This window comes from Bos mutus, chromosome 28 (genome assembly GCF_027580195.1).
Source record: "Bos mutus isolate GX-2022 chromosome 28, NWIPB_WYAK_1.1, whole genome shotgun sequence".
NCBI lineage: Eukaryota > Metazoa > Chordata > Mammalia > Artiodactyla > Bovidae > Bos > Bos mutus.
In genome coordinates this window covers 15,679,976-15,701,391 of record NC_091644.1, presented here as the reverse complement: position 1 = coordinate 15,701,391, position 21,416 = coordinate 15,679,976, and the positions used below count along the sequence as shown (strand labels likewise).

The 21,416-nt window shown below is 38.1% G+C and overlaps 1 protein-coding gene across 4 annotated transcripts in view; it reads left to right on the top strand.

The window, feature by feature from the left end:
* VCL (vinculin) overlaps nucleotides 1-21,416 on the top strand; it is a 112,606-nt gene that overhangs the window by 75,345 nt on the left and 15,845 nt on the right. For 2 of the 4 annotated variants that reach the window (XM_070364698.1, XM_070364700.1), the window contains exons 7-14: nucleotides 5,612-5,702; nucleotides 6,677-6,824; nucleotides 10,213-10,366; nucleotides 11,062-11,237; nucleotides 13,310-13,500; nucleotides 14,732-14,931; nucleotides 16,211-16,339; nucleotides 20,227-20,376. In XM_070364698.1, the coding sequence (XP_070220799.1) occupies nucleotides 5,612-5,702; nucleotides 6,677-6,824; nucleotides 10,213-10,366; nucleotides 11,062-11,237; nucleotides 13,310-13,500; nucleotides 14,732-14,931; nucleotides 16,211-16,339; nucleotides 20,227-20,376 (1,239 nt within the window). Of the gene's footprint in view, nucleotides 1-5,608; nucleotides 5,703-6,676; nucleotides 6,825-10,212; nucleotides 10,367-11,061; nucleotides 11,238-13,309; nucleotides 13,501-14,731; nucleotides 14,932-16,210; nucleotides 16,340-20,226; nucleotides 20,377-21,416 lie in introns of all 4 variants that reach the window. The other 2 variants (XM_070364697.1, XM_070364699.1) reach the window with 1 other exon arrangement.

Below are 21,416 nucleotides of genomic sequence, written 5' to 3'. Positions count from 1 at the left end.
CAGTCTAATAGCCGTCTCAGTTTTATGCTGATCTGGAAGGAATCAGACTGTTAGGATACTGTAAAACTATCAGAATTAAAGGAAATAAATAAAATTAGCCCAGCCAAAAGAAACTTAAGTACAAAATGACATCAGAATGAGCAATGAATATTTATTTTTTAACTTCTTTTTGCTTTTGTTATGCATTTACCTGATTCAAAAATCAAAATGCTATAAAAAGATATATATGACATAGCTAACTCTCATCCCAATCCCTTTCCACTCTATCTCACTTACCCCCTAAGAGTAATTGTTTTTATTAGTTGCAAGAATATTTAGAAAAAAATTTTACCCTGAAAATGGAAGTCAGTAACTAGGATTTTAGTTATTTTTCAGTTCAGTAGCGTTATGCATCTTTCATTGCTCACCTGTAAGCAGTGAATTAATCAGACCGTGTGTCTGTCTGTGACCCCTGGGTTCCCATTCTGTTTAATACATGAAATATTTTTACCTCCTCTCACGCCCTACCTATAAAGAATTAACTTTGTCTTACCATACTTGTTTCATGCCTCCCCATTGGTGCAGTTTTCTCCTGGAAAGTGATGATTCCTCTAGAAAAGTGGGGGAAGAAAGTAAGTGGAAAAAATGCTTGGTAAAAGTGCGTTTTGCCGAATAAATTAAGATTTTAAAGAGGCAGTGCAATAGCTGACTATTTTATGTTTTATACCTACATTCAGATGGCAGATTTACAAATTTAAAAGTACTTTGACTTTAAACCCTTCCTTTTATTTTGAAAATAAAAATCCCCCCCCGAAGTCAATAATCATCTTATAATGATTATTAAAAACTAGTTTAGCATTTTTTCTGAGTATACATTATGCGACAAAAAAGTTTAGGGATTGAACAGGATTCACATTTTACCCTTTGTAAATTTAGCAATATATATTAATCTTTTTTTGGTGTTTATATTACTTGTATTTTGACGCATGTTGAGAATAAAGAGGAAGTGAGAAAAATTTTAAAAATGTTTCGTTACTGAGAATTTTTGAACCCTATGAGGTGTTCCTGTTACTGCACCCTGAGTCAGTTATTCAGAATTTGTCCCTGTGGTGTATCTCCTCCCACTGTGGGCCTAGGTTGGTGGTGGGTAAATGTAGTGAGTGACTCAGATGTCTTTGTGCAGATTAGAGTACCAAAGAAGGAAATACTGCTTAGAACATGTGATCCTATAATACTTTCCCTTACTGCAGACCATTGGGGTTTAAGTGTTGATTTTTATTTCAATTTTGAAAAAATAAGGTTACATATGAGGTTTTTATGAGTCTTTTAATGTGATACAATATTAGTATTCTAGTATGCAGCTAACACAACAAAGGATTTATCTCTTAGAGTCTGAAACAAATAGTTAATTTAAGCGTTTATATATCTTACCCTCTCCCCCAACCAAAGGAGCAAAGCCCACCACGTTAAACTGACATTTCCCTTCTGATCCAAGTGATCTTTTAGTTGATACAACAGATTGTGTGCACATAGGTGGTGCGGACTTGTAGCACTGAGAAGGTATTCTTAGAGATGAGGAACTGGTGCCTGGGAGGCTTGCCTGGAGATTCAGGGCTAGACAACTTTCTCTCCATGGTTAAATGTAGTTTACAAGATTTTGTGTTACTGTCCAATTTAACTTTCCAAAAACATCTTTGTTTAAAATATGGATTTGGAGTTAGAGATGTGGTCAGAAGTGGAATGGAGTGGGAAGGGTGGGGACAGAAGGTGTTAGTGGAAAAAGGAGAGTAGGTTGGGCAGTGAATGAGAGGGGTCCTTAGTCCCATATTTAAAATTTTCAAGAGCATGGGATTGCAGGAGCTCACTTTTCCTACCACACGTCCTCTTGACTGTTTGTGGGAGGAACTCAGTGGTTCTTGGTATTAATATTATTCAGTGTTCTTTAGGTCTAACTCTGTATTAAATTTCAGAAGTATTTCAGTTCCTGGAAAAGCATGGAAAAAGGAGTCTTTTAGGTTGACCTTCTGACTTTCAGTATGTGTGGCAGAGTTTCAAGGAACTGTGTTTCTTTTCATTTAAAACCTGAACTCCTGAGAGTTTTACAATAAAAGGAACCAGAGCAGGAAGGGCCAGAACCCTGCTAGCTGTCCCCAGAGCTGCACAACTATATCTGATCTTTTTTGTATTCACTAAACAAAACAAAACAAAACCCAACAACAACAACAAACAGAGAAGAGGTTGGTGAAGACTTTTCTCTTTCCCAAATTTGAGATATTATAGAGAAAAGTACTTAGTGAAGGTGCAGTTTTTTTCTCTTCTATTTCATACCCAGAGTGTACTCTGGGTACTTAGACCTACATGGCAAGGTTTAACTAAAAGCTCTGTGGTACATAATGTAGTTGGCCACAGAGTTATGGTTATTTTCATCCTTTATAAATGTCTCAAAATTGCTTCTCAAAAATGTCTCAAAAATGAATTTGATTTGTAGTTGAATTTGTTTATATTATATCTAGTGTTAGTATACTTCTATTGTTGCTTATGTCAGAATTCTGTTACTTCCATAATAAACAATCCCCTTCAAAAGAAATTCTTATGACATTCTTAGGACACCAAAATGTATGTTCCTATAGACATTTTTGCTTTTAATGTGGTTGGTCAAAAAGGTTGTTGGGGACTTGAACAAACTTTTTGGTCAACCCAATAGATATGACATTTAAATGTATTGTGTTTAAATGATTATTTACAACTTATTCCAGAAAGAATTTAATGTGGCCCTCCCATTGACTGTTTTAAATCTCCAAAATTGTCTAAAATTTATTCTGTTAAAGTTTTGCTAACTAATTGAATTTCCCAGTTTAAAAATGCATCTTCATTGCATATTTGCCATTGATTCTTTTCAGGAGAAAATGATAGTAATTATAAGAAATAATGTTAACTTCTTCATATTGTCACATCTCCTCAGGACCAAATTAGTCACATCCTTAGAGTCAGATTCTTTCCTTGAAGTGTAGTAGCCATGCTCTATTAGGGAGAGAAAAAACAGTGATTTTTGAGGATACTGAATGCTGAGCAAAACCGGTTTTTCTATTGTGTTTCAAATCATTTTTGGGCAGTGGTGAGTAAAAGCAGTCATTTAGGTTAGTAAGAATTATGAATTTGATTTATAGAGCTAATTTTCTGGGCAGTGGCAGTATTAATCAATCCAAAATTGGCAAAGCAAAAGATTTGCTGACTACTGTAAAAGGTTAGTGGAATCTTTGACAACTCTCTTTGGTAAAAGAGAAAAAAATTCTTGAATTTCATCTAACAGAAAATAATGAGATTTGAGATCAAATGGGGCTTCTAGAACTGAGCCCCTTAATTTAAAATTGAAGTTAAATGAAGCAATGAGGGAAAAAATGGCTAAAGTAGAACCTAAGATGCAAGAAATGCTCAATTAAGGTTAGTTTCCCAACTAATAGCTATTAATGCTAGAGTAGACACTAGAAAATTTCTGATCTTTGTTTCTTCTTAAATTTAGATTTTGAAATATAATAAATATCTATTGAATTTTTCACTGAATATATATGTGTATTAGAGAAATGGTTATTAAGAGATTTTAAATTAAGTATTTTTACATGACTTCAGTTTCTCCTCTTCAGCGTGTGCACAGTATTTCCTAGGTGAGGGATTGTGAATTTTTAAAAACTCTGTATCTAGACAAAGTCCTGTAACTTGTATTAGACCCTGAAGGCTATCCAGCTCTGAGGTTGAGTATTGCCTGAGACTTTCTTTAAAATGATAATAATTTGGGCCTTGCCAATTTGGAATTGAACTAAAGTTGACTTTTGAAGGCAAGGTTTGCTGTACAGAGTGATTAGAACAAGATGGAGGAGGAACAAATACATGAGAATCAAAGCACTTAAACGCCACTTGTCTACTTGCATAAATACAAATGGATTTTAAAATAGATCCTCCTATGACTCAGTCTTTTATTGATAGATAGCTATCATAATTTCATACACCTCAGTAATAAAAATATTTTATTTCCATTTTTTCAGTGATTTAGTTCACTTCTTTTTAGTTGCTGTGGAGGAGAATTTGTTATTTAGAGCCTGAGGTAGACAAATTTATAACAGGAGAACAGTCTGTATCTGTTTAGATGGGGAAAGAGGGAATCCAAAGCTGTGAGTTCTATAATTTGACTGAGTACTTCGGAAAAGCTGGGGTCAGTTCTGCTGAAACTCTAAGCCTAATTATGAATGCTCCCTGTACTGACTGGTGCTAGTGCTGGGTTTTGTTTGCATGTAAAGTGGGGATGCTCCTAGTGCCCCCCAGTGGAAAACTGGTGGCACCACACCTTTAAGAACCCCGATTTAGGACAGTGGAAATTGAAAAAAGGTGGGGATTTAAGACATTCCCTAGAGTTGGAGAAGGCAATGGCACCCCACTCCAGTACTCTTGCCTGGAAAATCCCATGGGTGGAGGAGCCTGGTAGGCTGCAGTCCATGGGGTCGCTGAGGGTTGGGCACGACTGAGCGACTTCACTTTCTCTTTTCACTTGCCTGCATTAGAGAAGGAAATGGCAACCCACTCCAGTGTTCTTGCCTGGAGAATCCCAGGGACGGGGGAGCCTGGTGGGCTGCCGTCTATGGGGTCGCACAGAGTCGGACACGACTGAAGCGACTTAGCAGAGTTTCAGAGGGCAACTCTGTACTTTGATGGATGGACTCTGTAATAGCCGGTTCCCTGAGTGTTAATAAAAGAGAGAGAGACTGACTTTTAAGGTGTTAGAGACTTAAGAGATGGCCATTCAGTTGTGAGAATGGGTTCATACATATTTGTTATATTGTTTTCTGTATTTTTATTTGCTTAAAAAACCCTATTAAAATATGTGTACATTTTAAAAGTGATTAGTCTGTTTAGACTTCTCATGCTATATCCTGGGAGGTTTTATGCTAGTCACTATGAATCCTGATTGTAAACAATAGACTGAGACCCCCTTATTCTGTCCTGCCTCTTCTTCCAGGTTAGGGGTGGTGAGGGAACTACGGATGAGGAGTGGCAGAGAAGGCTGAATGTATTTCTTTCCTGTGATACATTCAGTGGTTTATTTGTGGAATTAAAACTAAATTGCTAGATTAAAATTTTCAGTTTTCTTCTAACCAGTAATTTCAGGTTCCTCGGGTTAATTAAACATGGTGAAATATCATCCAATGTGTATATTTCAAAACAAGATGTAAGAGAAACTGTGATTTGTGGCACCACATCCTAATGAGGCTTCTGTGAAGCCAGGAAGGCTTTGGCAGGGCTGCAGTGTATGAACGTTGACTAGTAGAAAGGCTGATAATGAGGCATGTGACAAAAGGGCTTTTTCCTGCTGATGATATTAAACTGCTTTGACTTGAGCAGTTTTACCAGTTTTCATAGTTTGGTAATAGGGAGACCAGAAAATAGAATTAACTGAAGATTTGCATGCCAGATGTTGCATTTTGACAGAAATAAGCGTTATGGTGTGATGAGAATATTTTTAAGGCTGTTGTAGGACTACTGTAGCTATTGTATGTTAATGGTGTAACTTCTTCTCTGTCTTACTTTGTATCATGGTATCTCAGTTTTTGCAAAGAAAATAATTGATAGTTTTCTTCAAAAGGACACTGAAGCCATGAAGAGAGCATTGGCCTCCATAGACTCCAAACTGAACCAGGCTAAAGGTTGGCTCCGTGATCCCAATGCCTCCCCAGGTAACCCTCTGGTTTTACTTTTCTGATAGATACATAAAAAAACTTAAACCAGGCAGAAAGAAAATGGGGAGGAAAAAAAAAAGAATTTACTCCATAATCTCATAATTCTGAGATAACTACTGCAACATTTAGGGCATATGCCACTCTCTGATAGTTTTGACTAATTGAAGCATTTCTGGTCCTCTAAAGGATGAAGGGCATGAATTAATTACCTCTCATCACAGAGGAATAAACCAAAGTGAACTGGGCATTCTTTGCCAGATTATTGGTTCACCCTTTCCCTGAATCAGAAAGGTAATTATTTTGCAAAAAAGCTCTTTTCTTCTAGTTCCCATTGGGCAGATTTCCATTTATGCCAACAGAATACTTAATTAAGCAGATGAAATGATGATGCTAATAAGAATTGGGAAGCAAAGTTGACTTGTATAAAGATAAGACCCAAATAGGTTATTGAGCTAGGCTTTATGGATTTTCTAATCTATTATTTATTCAGTTTTAGATTAATATTTGAATGAATGTATAAAGCCTAATAGAGTTTGGAGGTGTTAAGTACTATTAAATTGTTAGAGCCTACTTTCATCTCATCCATATGCTTACCACAAGCTGCTTATTATCTCCAGCTGTTTATGGTTCCAAGGATCTTTTTCTGCAGTCTCTGTGGTTGAAACCTCACCCTACGGTTTAAGGGCACTGCTTGGCTGTTAACTATGAGATGTATTGCCTTCTATTCACTAGTCATTTAAAACCATCCATTCCGTCATGAATGAAATGACTTGTAAAGCATCCTCTCTAAATAATTAATAGATCTGTAATGTAGATATTGAATCTCTCTCTCTCTCTTTTTTTCTGGCTGCCCCTGGCTTGTGGGGTCTCAGTTCCCCAGCCAGGAATTGAACTCAGGCCATGGCAGTGAAAGCCCAACATCCTAACCACTAGGGCACCAGGGCACTCCCTTGAATATCTCTTTGTTTTAGGTGATGCTGGTGAACAGGCCATCAGGCAGATCTTAGATGAAGCTGGAAAAGTTGGTGAACTCTGTGCAGGCAAAGAACGCAGGGAGATCCTGGGAACCTGCAAAATGCTGGGGCAGATGACTGACCAAGTGGCTGACCTCCGAGCCAGGTAAAGTTCCTTTGCTCTTACCAGAGCGCTGGTGGTAACAAATGGGATCTTGCTTCTGCTGAAGTGATTCAGAAGCAAGTTTCTGTGAATTTTACTGAGTTCTCTTTGGCTAATAGATAACAAAGGTATTACATTCTATGTTGGAATTGGAGTGAATTTTCCTTCTGATGAACTTTTAAAATATGTAGATGCCTTGTAGTAAAGTTGAAGTTGAAATAGAAATCTGTTTTTTTAGTTTCTAGTCATAGGCTTATGAAAAACAAGGTATAGTGGATAGATGTCTTTTATGAAGGATGATGGAGAGAAAAAGAAACACAAATTGGAGTTATTTCACATATCATTTAAAAAATCAGTTAAATAGATTATCTTCTGTGTTGGTCATATCTAGGCTCTATTGAGTTTCTATTTAATCATTATTCATTTAGTTTTATAATTCTTTTATCTATCTCTTAACCACTTCAAGTTTTGGCTTTTAGAATCGCAACTCCATTTCCCCAAACTGTATTTAGTTTGCTGGTAAGAAAAGTCAGTATAATAGGTTTGTTTGGAACTCATACATATAGTTAATGAAGTTTTAAAAGATCTTCAATTTTTATGAAATGTTATGCTATGGATATTGAGAAAGTTGAGATATAGATAGAGTTTAATTTTGCTTCAAGATTGTCATGACACATCTCAAGGTAATTGGAATTACCTACAAACTAAGACCTCAGGAACACTCCTTGATGTGTTGCACACCATTACACATGGCCTCAAATGTATTAACATAATGGAATTCAGAATATAGTTCTTTTTTTCCTTTGGCCATGCCATGTGGCATGTGGGATCTTCGTTTCCCAATCAGGGATTGAACCTGCGTCCCCTGCATTACAGAGTCTTAACCACTGGACGACCAGGGAAGTCCTAAATACAGTTCTTAAGGATTGGTTCCTAACCTGTTTTGGACCCAGGTCATTTTTATAATTTGATGAAGACTATCAATCTCTACCTAAAAAAGATGCATATAAACATGTGTATACAATATCATGTGTAATTGCCAGAAGCTCATGGATTCACTGTAGCCCTGGAAGCTCCGTAGGCTTCAGGGAAGAGTCTTTACCTTGAAGGAAGGAAGAAACTGCATAAATAAATGTGATCTCATTGAGTGCAGTGGGCCTTTTCTCCTACTGTGAAGCAGTCTCCTCTGTCATGAGCCTGACAGAAACTTTACAGAAAGGACAAAAAGAAGTTCTGTTCCCATTCGGAGAAATGCCAATGCCTTTTTGACAAGATTCTTGGCTCTTCTAATTTCTCTTGGCTCTTCTAATTTCTCTCTGCCGCCTCTTTTGTCTGCAGCCTTTTCACAGTGTGGTAGACAGCTTTCAGTTGGAATTCTCAAGTACACAGTTGTATGTATTTAGAGAAAGATGAATCTGAACAAGAGAACGAGGTAGTTGCTGTACAGGATCGACCATAAATCTATAAAGAGAAAAGGTTGAAGCAGTGAGGAGCCCCAGTGAGTCTGCTTCACACTGGTGCCTGCAATCTCCTTTCACAATGAAAGACTGCAAAGCTGTCTCCCTGTTATCCTTTCTTGGATATGCCTAACTTTCTAACAGTTTAGTGGCTGAAACTCAGTAACAGTTTCCTCTTTAGTATTCTTTTATTCAGTCACCTAGGATTGTTAATGTATATTTTCCTCTCCATGGGACTCAATAAGCTTTTTCTTTTGAATGAAAAATTATGTAGCCCGTAAATATTTTTACTTTTTCACAGTTGGACTCTTACACAAACAAGGTTCCTCATCATGAATTCTTAGATTTGAAAGAAAAAAGCAAGTTAAAACATAAAAAGTATCTTTCCAAAAGTCTCAGACTCCTTTGCCATAAAACGGAAGTGTCAAGCATAAGTAAAACTTGTATATATATTTATATACAAATATTATTGGCAATAAATATTATTGAGTTCACTACCTCAAATATTGGTATACATGAGAAACATAAGTTTAAAAAAGAGGTTAGATAGATGAATGATAAGTCCATAATCCATACTATCATTAAAGGAAGCAAAGATTTTTGGAGATTATCCTAAAATCAGAAGCTCAGGTTATGATCAGCCATGCTATTGGACCAAATGATGGAGTTGTCGCTCGCTATCATTGAATTTACCAGGCTGGGTGGACTAAAAATTATGGATATAAAAAGATGCCATATCTTACTTTCTTATGACTTGGGAAGTCTCTTACAAAGGGCAAACAAGTTTCTAGTAACTCGCATCATTTTTTGTAGTAGTAGCATACCACTTCTGAGAAAGGAAAATGAAGAAACTAGTTCTTTAGGAACTTGGTGAGAACTTGTCACTCTGTGCCCCTTTCCCTCAGTACTAACTACTTCTGATACGTACAGGATGCATAGGGATGGAAGGTAGATATTTAAGATTACCATTAGATTATGATAATGACAATTCTGTAGTAATAATAGTTATATATGTGTATTGGTTTATTGCCAAACTGTTTTCAACTGTTACTTTTTGTTTGGCACCACTCTGTTTGATAAGCAGGGCAAGTATTTTTACCTACCCACTCTTCATTTTCTAAGTTAGAAAACTGAAGCCCAAAGAAGTTATACATCATAAGGTCCCACAGATACAGGAGCCAGGATCTGAACGCAGATCTCCTTGGTCCTGGTACGGTGTGCTTTCAGTAACACTATGCACGCTGCCTCCCGAAACATTTTCAATATATGTGAAAGTGAAAGTGAAGTCGCACAGTTGTGTCCGACTCTTAGCGACCCCATGGACTGCAGCCTACGAGGCTCCTCCGTCCATGGGATTTTCCAGGCAGGAGTACTGGAGTGGGCTGCCATTTGCCCATAAATAAGACAATCTAATGGGCTGTTTATTTCTAAAGCATACCTACTATGGTAACAAACCCTCCACAGCAATAAGATCACAAGTGCATTTGCCCCTCTAAAGATTAGGTTTGGTTATGTAATCACCACCAAGAGGAAAATTATAATTATCAAAATTTGCAGGTCTAGTCTTATAGCAGTTATTCAGTTCCTTAAAGCTTCTGTATGATATCGTTGTTTTCTTTTTTGTTTTGTTTTGAACCATGCTGCACGACATGTAGGGTCTTAATACTTCAACCAGGGATCGAACTCATGCTTGTTGCAGTGGAAACTCAGAGTCTTAACCACTGAACTGCCAGAAAAGTCTCTGCTACTGGTTTTAAGATAGTTTGGATGTTTTGCTTTGTTTCTCTCTGTTTCCTTGTGTTATCCCAGATTTAGTGGAGAAAAGGAAAAAGGACAAATACGTTAGCAAAATGATATATACTATGCTTTTAGTATTATTTTGCCATTAAGATTTTGAGAGGGTACAACAGTAACACATCTGTCTGTTTGAGTAGAGGACAAGGAGCCTCACCGGTGGCCATGCAGAAAGCCCAGCAAGTGTCTCAGGGTCTGGATGTGCTCACAGCAAAAGTGGAAAATGCAGCCCGCAAGCTGGAAGCCATGACCAACTCAAAGCAGAGCATTGCAAAGAAGATTGATGCTGCTCAGGTAGTGATGGTGATTTTCAGGAGGGGTGAGAAATAAAAGACAAAGAGAAGTGTTCCATAAATATCCTATATCTCCCTCCCCCCGATTTTCTGTGGGTGGATAATGGGTGTTTCTAAGTGGTGACTGATTCCCAGCAGTTGTCATTGTTAACATGTTTCCTACTACCACAGGCTTAACACTAATGTTTATCTATATTTTGAAATGGAGATCTTAATTTTGAATACTTCAGTTAGTTAAAAATAAGTGTTCTGAGTACCATTCTCCTAGTTCCTGATGGAGATTACAGTATGTTAAACCTGTTCTTCATCTCAGAATTCACAACTGTATTTGGTCATAGCAATGTTAAAGGGTTAAAAGTTTTTGATACTACTCTACTGTAAAATGATTTTCAAGTATTTCATGAAGAAAAATGCTTAAGAAACTGAAGAATTAATAAGGTATGATTAATTCAAAGATAAGATAAAACTCATAAAGATATTTTATCCTGATGAGAACAAAAAAAGTCAGTTTTTAACAAGATGGATTGATTTGATTTTACCTTAGCAAGAACCAATGTAAAATAATAAGGACTAACTAGCATTATTGCTGATATGCCTTGTGATTACTTTTGAAATATTTCTGACGCCCTTGTTAAGTTGAATAAAATTGGTTTATGAGTAAATCACAGTGTGCTTCTTTTTCATTTCTGTGTGTAGAATTGGCTTGCAGATCCAAATGGTGGACCAGAAGGAGAAGAACAGATTCGAGGGGCTTTGGCTGAAGCTCGGAAAATAGCAGAATTATGTGATGATCCTAAAGAGAGAGATGACATTCTGCGTTCTCTTGGAGAAATATCTGCTCTGACTTCTAAATTAGGAGATCTACGAAGACAGTATGTATTTAATCAATTAAATTATGCTTTAACTCCTCCCTTTTTCCCCCTTAGCACATATGTAGTTGAATTTTATAGGTTAAATGCACATATGATGCTCTTCTCCTGTATTCTCATTGATTCTGTGTGACATGGTAAGGGCAGATGGTTTTAAATTAATTAATTAATTTAGGATACCAAGAACACCTTTTTTGGGATCTGTTTTTTAAATTTCTTAGGACATCCTGCTACACCATATTTGTGACTTTTCTGTTTCCCAGACATATGAGGAAAATAACTTGTGGCTAGCTGTGAAAAGATAGGGGTGTGTGGGGGGTGGGATTGAGGAGACATAAGAAAATATTTTCTTCCTTCCTAAGCAGTGTATTTTTTATGTAGCAATTATAAAAGATCCTTAAATATGATATTCTCACCACAGCTTCTTTTGAAGATTTTTTTTTTTTAAATCATTGAAACAGATAAGGCCTTCTTAGCACCTACTTTGATTATATTGAAAAAAGGTGTTGCTTTCTCCTTTTGGAAGATATTTTTCTGTCTTAAAGAAAGCAACCGCATCACATGCTAAAAGAACATTAAGAAAGCGTACAGTGGCAGAAGTTAAGAGGTGATTCTCTCTCCTGCCTCAGTCCTCTAGCCACTTCTCCAGGGATAACGATAGTCCAGTATCTTGAGAGATTTAAGATATTTGAATGCTTCAGTTCCTGTTTTTCTGTGTTTCATTTAACTTGTATGTTTCAGTTCCTGTTCTTCCATGGGAGAGTGCCTACCTTTTTCCCAAAGAGCTACTTTAGAGTTCTTTCAAATCTTACACTGGCTAAGAGAGCAATATTGGCTAAGAAAGCAAACTCCGGCCTCAGACCATGAAATAGAAATGAGTGAGAGCAGGGTGGACATAATTTTTAGGCAGGAGGTTGTGGTGATAGAGAGCAGCTTATGTAATAGCTGAGATTTGATTTGGTATCAAGCTCAGTCAATTGGGGGGTCACTGCTTTATACCCCAAGTCTTAAATTATGTAGGTGGGAAAATGTATAACTAGACAATTGTAAAATACAATGGGTTTCCCAGGTAGTGCTAGTGGTAAAGAACCCACCTATCAATGCAGGAGACATAAGAGATGCGGGTTCGATCTCTGGGTCAGGAAGATGCCCTGGAGTATGGCAAGGCAATCCACTCTAGTATTCTTGCCTGGAGAATCCCAAGGAGAGAGGAGCCTGGTGGGCTACAGTCCATAGGGTCTCAAAGAGTCAGACACGACTGGAGCGACTGAGCACCCACACACGCAAAATACAATATCTACAAATTTAGGTATCTGTTTATTAATATTAGCTTGTTAGTACAGTCTGCTTACATTTTTACTAGATATAAAAATACACAGAGTAGGAAACTGTGTTCTCGGGATCTAAACACAAGTCCATATACATAGCAAGCACTCATTAATGTTTCTTAATGAAGAGAGAATTAATGATGACTATGATAACAGCAGACCTTCGTGTTTGGTCACATGCCATCATTACTTACAATATATATCTAATATATGTATTTATATAAAACTTCCTGACAGGGCAGTTACCTTTTTTGTCCAGCTTTACAAAAATGGAGAAAGTATAAAAATTTAGAATCATAAAGGAGCTCTTAAGATGGTATCTAAATTAGTCATTCTGTCAGGTAGGCTAATATTTGCGGTTTTATCAGTGAGACAGGTACACTTCTCCTGGTTTACTTTTCTATGACCTACTGGACTTGAGCTATAAAATGAGTCATACTCTTGAGGTGGCAGGCTGGAGGGAAGGATCACCTAATCTATTGATGACTGACTGAGCTCAGCTTACCAAATGGTTGAGCTTGGTTGAGCCAGAATGACCAAACTCATATTAAACTATCTTAACTAGGAAAAACAATCAGAATTTATAGTATTAATTTATTTAAGGGCCAAATAGATAAATCCCTTTCCTTTCAAGTCAATAATAATCATTAGCAATTTGTCATTTCATTAGCATTACTGTTATCAATTGAGTCATCTCGATGTAAAGAGTATCTTGGTGTGACAGAGTGACTATTTTTCTCTCTGCAGAGGTAAAGGAGATTCCCCAGAGGCCCGAGCATTAGCCAAACAGGTGGCCACAGCCCTACAGAACTTACAGACTAAAACAAACAGGGCCGTAGCCAACAGCAGACCTGCCAAAGCAGCGGTCCACCTTGAAGGCAAGATTGAGCAAGCGCAGCGGTGGATTGATAATCCTACTGTGGATGACCGGGGAGTTGGTAAGGCTATTAGTGCACTTAGCCCTCATTAAACTTATTTCAGTGAAGATAAGCAAGTTGTTGCTAGAGATCCTGTGTCATCTGTGATTAGGTACTGAGGGGCTCTTTAGTCACTGGTGAGTAAGTCATTCCACAGTATGACTCCATCTCTAAATGTAGCCAGTAGTATTTCTTTGATTTAATCAAAAGTATTAGCAAATAAATGATTTTGTTGCAGGCAAATAGAAAAGTCCTCATGTTGCAATTGAAACTTTGAGCTAATTGTTTCCAGTTTATGTATACTTTCATTCTATTATATTTCTTTCTGTTATTACAGTCCTTAGAAAGTTGACAGTTAAATATAATTCTTAAAACGAAATAAAAGGTACTTAACTTCCAAGGTTATTTTCAGTTGTGAAGTCTCCTGCATCACATAATCACCTGTAGAATTGATAACCTAAAATTTTGATTTTTGAGAGATTTTAGGAATGGAACTATAAGAATTTAGGTCAAATTATGATAGCAAGCCTGTTGAAGCTGAAAGATATATTTATTTCATTTGCTGCATTCATTGGAAAAAATTTAATTATTTTAATTAATCCAGTGTTGGCTAATCAGGCAGATGTATAATTTACTGGTGGAGGAATAAATTGGTACAAATTTTCTGAATGGCAATTTGGAATTGTATGGCAAGAGCTTTAAAAAAAAGTTCATACCCATTGACTCAGCAATTTGACTTATAGGAATTTATTTTAAGTAATAATTAGAGATATTTCTAAGGAGTTACAAGAATGTATATAAACAACATAAATATTTAATAAGTAAATTGCCAACAATTAGGTTCATATTATAAAATATTACATAAATTTTAGATCTACATCATTAAATAATTTTTAATGATGTAGAAAAATGCTCATGTTAAATAAAAAGAAGCACAGGATAAAAGTTAATGTATAGTTTATCCCAGATTTATAAAAGAGAAATATATGTATGTATATAGAGGAGCATGCAATGCATTAAAAAAAAAACTGGAAGGAAATGTTCAAATATATTAGTCTCCGAGAGATGGGATTATGGGTGGTTTATATTTTTTTACATTTTTTATATTTCTCAAATGTTTTGTCTTTTTACTGGGGGGAAAAAAAACAGACCACTAAATGTTACTATTAAAAAAAAAAACCCTTACCAGAATGGCACAGTGATTGGCTTCTCCATATCCATGTGAGTGTCCGTGTTTTCTCTCCTGGTACAGGTCAAGCTGCCATCCGAGGGCTTGTGGCCGAAGGGCATCGTCTGGCTAATGTCATGATGGGGCCTTATCGCCAGGATCTTCTTGCAAAGTGTGACCGAGTGGACCAGCTGACAGCCCAGCTGGCTGACCTGGCTGCCAGAGGGGAAGGGGAGAGCCCTCAGGCGAGAGCTCTTGCATCTCAGCTCCAAGACTCCTTAAAGGTAGAGCTCGGGAGCATGTATCATTGCATTTCTTATGCTTAACTATAATTGAAAAACTAGGGAGGGAGAGAGTTTTAAAAATACATAATTTCCTGAGTCTAGGGAAAGTGAAAAAGATGTGATCAAGAATATAAGAAAATCCAGAGTTTATTAGGAAAAAGCTTATCAGTGTGTGATAGCAATTAAAATTGTTGTTTCCCAAGAAATACAAGAGCTCTTTCATATCTGCTCTACCATGTATCACTTACACTTGTTTAGTCAGCCAGCTTTTTTTCTTAAAATGGACTCCTTTTTTAAACTTATTTAAAAGAAAAGTTTATAATAATTTTGAAGTCAGGAGCTTGATGAGCTAGTTATATTTTTTCTAATATTCTGTAAAAGAAACAGTTATTACAATAAAAACATTTTTCTGTATAACATCTAAAATCTTCTTAGATATCACCAGCCATTGCATGCCTCCCACTTTGAGAAACAGTGGAGGTGACTGAAACTTTTTTGAGTATAAATCTATTCTAAGACTTGGATTGGAACTTCCCTGGTGGTCCAGTGGTTAAGACTCCACACTTCCATTGCAAGGGTCATGGGTTCAATCCCTCATCCCCCTGGTCAGAGAAGTTCCATATGCCTTATGGTGCAACTAAAAAACAAACAAAGAAAAACCTTAGATTGGACTAAATGTGAATTATAAAAAGGAGTTTTTTTCATGACTTCTGAGAATTGTCTTCTTTAGATCCATGTTGGAAAATGGATACATACATTGGTTATTGAGTTTTTCTTGAAATTTATTTGAAATATCATGTATCCAAAAAAATCCATTATTGATTTCTTTCCTCTAAATATAAGAAATTACTTAGAAATTTGGCACTGTATCCACAGTATCTTACAGTTACTGAGATCATGTCAGGCCGCTCCAGCATTGGGACTGGTGAGGGATTATCTCATCTCATGGTCTTTGGGCTCAACCCTCTGGTTCTTAGTATTATTTCTTAGAGGCCATCAAGAAATGAAGTAAGATTTCTTGCTTGGGTGGAACAGTCTCTAGGGCAATGTGAGTTATGTCCTTAATTGCTTAGAGGGCAAGATTCACTTCTTATACCTGTTTTATGCTAGCTCAGTGCTTTGTACACAGTTGATACTCACAGTTGATAACATTGAAAGAAACACTGAAGGAATGAGTGGGAAGAGAGGACAGTGGCACATCGAGTGGGAAGAGAGGACAGTGGCCGATGTGCTTTTTGGATATTTATGGAAAATTTCATTTGTAAACAATGTTTTTAAGGATCTGAAAGCCCGGATGCAGGAGGCCATGACTCAGGAGGTGTCAGATGTTTTCAGTGATACCACGACTCCCATCAAGCTGTTGGCAGTGGCAGCCACTGCTCCTCCTGATGCACCCAATAGGGAAGAGGTGGGTGTCCGAGGGCTTCCATTTCTTCTGTTGGCCATCCGTGTGTGTGTGTGTGCATGTGTGAAGGTAAAATGTGACTACAGTGTACATCAGGGGTGGTTGGGAAATTGTGGATGAAGAGTACAAAAGGGAAGGAAGGCCTTGCCACTTCTTATTTCAGTCACCACGTATTTCAGCTAGAAATCTCTTTAGGACATGTCTTCACTTGCAAGTAGGGGAAGACCTGACTATCAGAGATGAAAACAATGGGTTTTATTTTTATCATATAATAAGAAACAGGGAGCTAGGTAGCCTTGGCATTGATTCAGCAGCTTGACACCCTGAAAGCTGGCATCTCTGTGATTTTCATGATCTTTCCTGATAGAGATGGCTGATGCAGCCCTGGGCATTATTATGTTCAAGGCAGTAAGAAATGAGGAAGGGGGACACCCCAGTCGTAACCGCCATAACAGTCCCTCTAGTCATAGCTGTCCCTTCAGTGTGTCCTTAGGACACTATTCCTGACACTGAAGTCAGGACACTTCTTTTAAGTCATTTGATGTCATTCTTTTACTCAAACCCTTCAGATTACTCCTCTCTGTCCCAGAGTGAAGCCAGAGTACTTACAATGAACAGTAAGGCCAGTGATGTGCTGGTAGACCAGCTCTCGAGGAGAAAACAAAACAAAAACCAAAAGACTCTGATTTGTAAAGTTTGTTGACTTTCATGATGTAAATACTCCCGTGATGACTGGTTCAGTGTGAAGTCACTGTAAGCAGAATTGGGAAGAGATGGGCACTTCTGGCTTTTATGAGTTTGTGTGAGTTGATACCAGCATCTTTGTCACACCACTGCATCTGAGATGGTCCCCCATCTACTTCTCTGACCTCATCTGGTACCTCTCATCCCTCTCATGCTCCTGTCTCTGCGTTGACCTTCTTGTGTGGTATTCCCAGTATTCCTTGTTTATGTTTATATGTTCTAATCTTGAAGCCCTTGTTCTTGTCTTCTCTGGTCCTCCCACAGATAACTGCAAACACTGTTCACTCACTTTCTTCAGCTTTCTACTGAAACATCACTTTGGGGTCACCACCTAAGAGCGCAGCCCCAGCCCAAGGAATTTCCTTATCTCCACATCCTGTTTCTCCTTTGTGTTTATCAACATTTGCATATTTACCTCATTTTTCTTTGTATGTTTCCCTCATGTTAGCATGAAAGCTCCATGTGGGCAGGGATTTTGTTTTGTTATTACTTTATTCCCATTTCTTGGCACAATTCTTGGCACATCATTGGCACTGAATAAATGAAAGTAAACACTCCCAGAAATCCTCCAGGAGACTTTCGTGTATGTCTCATTGACTGGAACTCTGTCACAAGGCTGCTACCACTACTGCTAAGTCACTTTAGTCGTGTCCGACTCTGTGCGACCCCATAGACGGCAGCCCACCAGGCTCCCCCGTCCCTGGAATTCTCCAGGCAAGAACACTGGAGTGGGTTGCCATTTCCTTCTCCAATGCATGAAAGTGAAAAGTGAAAGTGAAGTTGCTCAGTCGTGTCCGACCCTCAGTGACCCCATGGACTACAGCCCTCCATGCTCCTCCGTCCATGGGACTTTCCAGGCAAGAGCACTGGAGTGGGGTGCCATTGCCTTCTCTGTCACAAGGCTACCTGACTGCAAAGGAATCTAGGAAAGCAAGTATTTGGTTTTCTAGACTCTGTAGTACTGGCAGTGAAGGAGGAGTTGGGTCAGGCACCCAAGACAGTGTAGAACAGGTGGGCAGAGGTTTGTGTTATTCTTATTTGCTAATGACCCCCATTTTCGTTCTGTGGCCTTGATTCCTGGGCAGTTCAGCTCATGGTCCACTTAGGCTGGGGTAATTTGCTATTTTTTCATTCCAGACATCTCTTGGTGTCGGATGAGTAGGCAAACTCTGTTGGTAATCTCTACCTAGATACTGCTGGGTACCACAGCATGTATTGTCCTGTCTTCTTCCTATTGGAAATTTGTGAGTTGCCACTGACTCTTCTCGTCATCAGTAAAGTAAGACAAGCTAATTTGATCTCACAAATATGTCTTGAATTCTAATTTCTCTTCATGTTGCCACAGCTGTAATTCTGATCCTTGTCCCTTGCTGCCTGAGTGACTATGCAGCTGTAACTGGTCTTTGAATTGGTCACTAAGGCACAAATAAAGTTAAAGGTCTGAGCCTGATATTTTCCTGCTTAAACCTTTCAGTGGTCCTTCCTTTTCGCATAGGAGAAAGCCAGGGCTCTGTGATCTGGCTTCTAATACTCTCCTTACCCTTGTTTTGCACAAAGCCCTGCTTCTCAGTTCATGTCCCAGCAATAAATACCTCTTTGCTTATAGTTTCCTGCCTACTCTGTCCTTTCTTTTCTCTGTGTCTTTGTTCTCTCTCTGTCTCTACCTAGTTATCTTCCCCATCATCTCTTTTGGCTAATTTCTATTTATCCTTTATTCTAGTATCCTTTTCTTTCTGGATAGGTTATGTGCCTTTTTCCTCCTAAGTATCAATGCCTAAATTTATTATTGCAGATAGCACACAACTATTATAGGCATCTGTTTATGGGCCTTTTAAACCCTGCTAGGATGTGAGCTCCTTGAGATGCAGAAATAATGTCTTACTCATCTTTGTATCTTCAGCACCTGTTCCAGAGCCTGGTACATAGTAAGTGCTTAGTAAATTTTGGTTGCATGACAAGAAAATCAAGCTAAGCAGTAGATTAAGTCAAAGGGAGCAGCGGACATGGTCTGGGGTTGAGATGGTCGACAAAGTCAGCAAAAGCCTTGTGTATTCAGAGTAGGGAGACCAGACAAGGAAAGAAACAAGGATGGAGGCCAGGAGAAGAGGACCAGGAGATCAGAGATTTAGGAAGAGATTCTGAGCTTTAAAAATGGCAAGAACCCGTTAATGGCTGAATCAGAGAAGAGGCCAGGATGGAGAAGAGACTTGAGTCAGGTAAACATAGAACCCTGGCAATGAGGAGCCTGTTTTTGGGCCAAGAGACCTTTAGAGAGTGTCTGCTAGGAGCCAGAACTTGACTCCAAGTACAGGCAGGTAGACCTTCTGGAGGAGGTAAAGAGGAGGGTAGACTCTGCTCGGCAGTCCTGACGTGCTCTGTGTATAAACGTCACCCAGGACTGCTGCTGAGCGTCAGTGCTCATAATGTTATTCAGACAAATGACAGAGGAACTCCTGTCCTCTTAAGTTCAGTTGTCCCTTTCGAGGTATGCGACTTTGAAAAATATCCCTGCTGAAGCAGATGTGTGAACTGAATGAACAATTCAGTGGATAGTTTGGCTTTGGGTGATGGAAATCAGGCGAATTTCCCTTGTGTCAGGCCTGGGTGTGAGCACCAGCTATCGTTTTTCCTACGGAGGTCAGGGGCAGAACTTTTACAACATTAATGGTAACGGGATATGTGAGGGGAGCTGCCCGAGGATGGGCTCTGGTTAGGACTCTGTGGATAGTCTTGATCTTTAACGCATTCAGCCACCAACCTGGAGTAGGTTTTTCTGACCTCTTCAAACTAGAGGATAAGCCTTGGGAAAGGGGGATTAAGTCTTTGGATGCTGTGAACTTCTTCTTGTAGACCACATGGCTCTGTATGTCTTGTTTGCACTTGGTAAGCATTAGTTGAACTGAAATTCAAGGATGTGTGTGTGTCTGCATACATGTGGAGCTAATGACCAAATCTCTGAGGAGATATGGCAAGGCCAGGACTCAGTGTGTGACTGTTGTCTTATTAGCTGGGGTTTGATGTCATCTGCTGAAGTCTTTGCTCAAGCAGTTGCTGCCTCTACTTAAAAAGAGAGACTTTTCCCTTAGGCTGTCTGACCTGTTTTATTGAAATAAAATTACTTAATATCTTTGTTTTTTTTCCTCAAGGTATTTGATGAGAGGGCAGCTAACTTTGAAAACCATTCAGGAAGGCTTGGGGCCACAGCAGAGAAGGCGGCTGCTGTTGGAACTGCTAATAAATCAACAGTGGAAGGCATTCAGGCCTCAGTGAAGACAGCCCGAGAACTTACACCCCAGGTGAGTTTCGCTCCCTTTTTATCATGTAAGTTCACACCGTAGTGAGTAAAGGAGGTTAACTACAGAACAGTTTCTATACATTTTTGAACACTTATTATTATAAAATATCATGAAGAAACCCCACATTTACCCTTAGTGTCAATAAAATCATTTTTATATTGTTTGAATTTTTTTTACAATGATATGATTAGTTTTGAAAGTAGAAGAAACTAGTAAAGTACCCCCCTCCCATACAGAATTAGAGAAAAATTTGATAATCTTGAGAGGTTAGTTGGTTTTGATTTTAGAGTTTATGCCTTTCCATACGTCTCTTTGAGGCTATTTAAACATTTTTAGTTGTTTTATACTTAGTTTTCTTTTCTCTTTAATTATATAACCAAGATATACCAGACTGTGAACAGAATATTGGAAGAGTGGGAACAAAAGAAAACAAATCGGACAGGAATTAAAATTCTAGTACATGATAGACGTTCTTTAAAAAAATCAGTTCAATGTCATTTAGTGTGATGTTTGTGCATTTTTTTTCTTTCAGTTGAATTATAGAAACTTTATTATTTTTTCACTTATTTACTCAGCATATATTTCTTAAATGCCTGTGATACATTAGAAACTGTCTTGGCTTTACAGATTTGTGATACTAGATGTGGTGGGAGCTTGTAAGCAGAGACAGGGGACATTTAGCATGTCCCTTCATTGTTCAGCTTTTATCCATGTGGCATGTTAAAAGTTAGAGTCTCTTGAAAAATCAAACATGTCCGTAAAACATGAGTGTATCTAACTTTCGTGAAAAAGTTCCATAAAACATGAAGAATAAAATACAGAATTTCTGTATAAAACCGAGATTCCTAAAAAACAGAAACACAGCATTAGGCTTAACACACCAACTGTAAAAAGAACCAGGACTTTGGAGACAGATCTGGACTTGAATCCTTTCCTCATATGTAAACAGAGGGAACTCTTTCCTAGTGGATTGCTTTGAAAATTCAGATGTTTATATGTTATACAGCCTATAATTTATCAAATACTCAGTAAATGTTAGT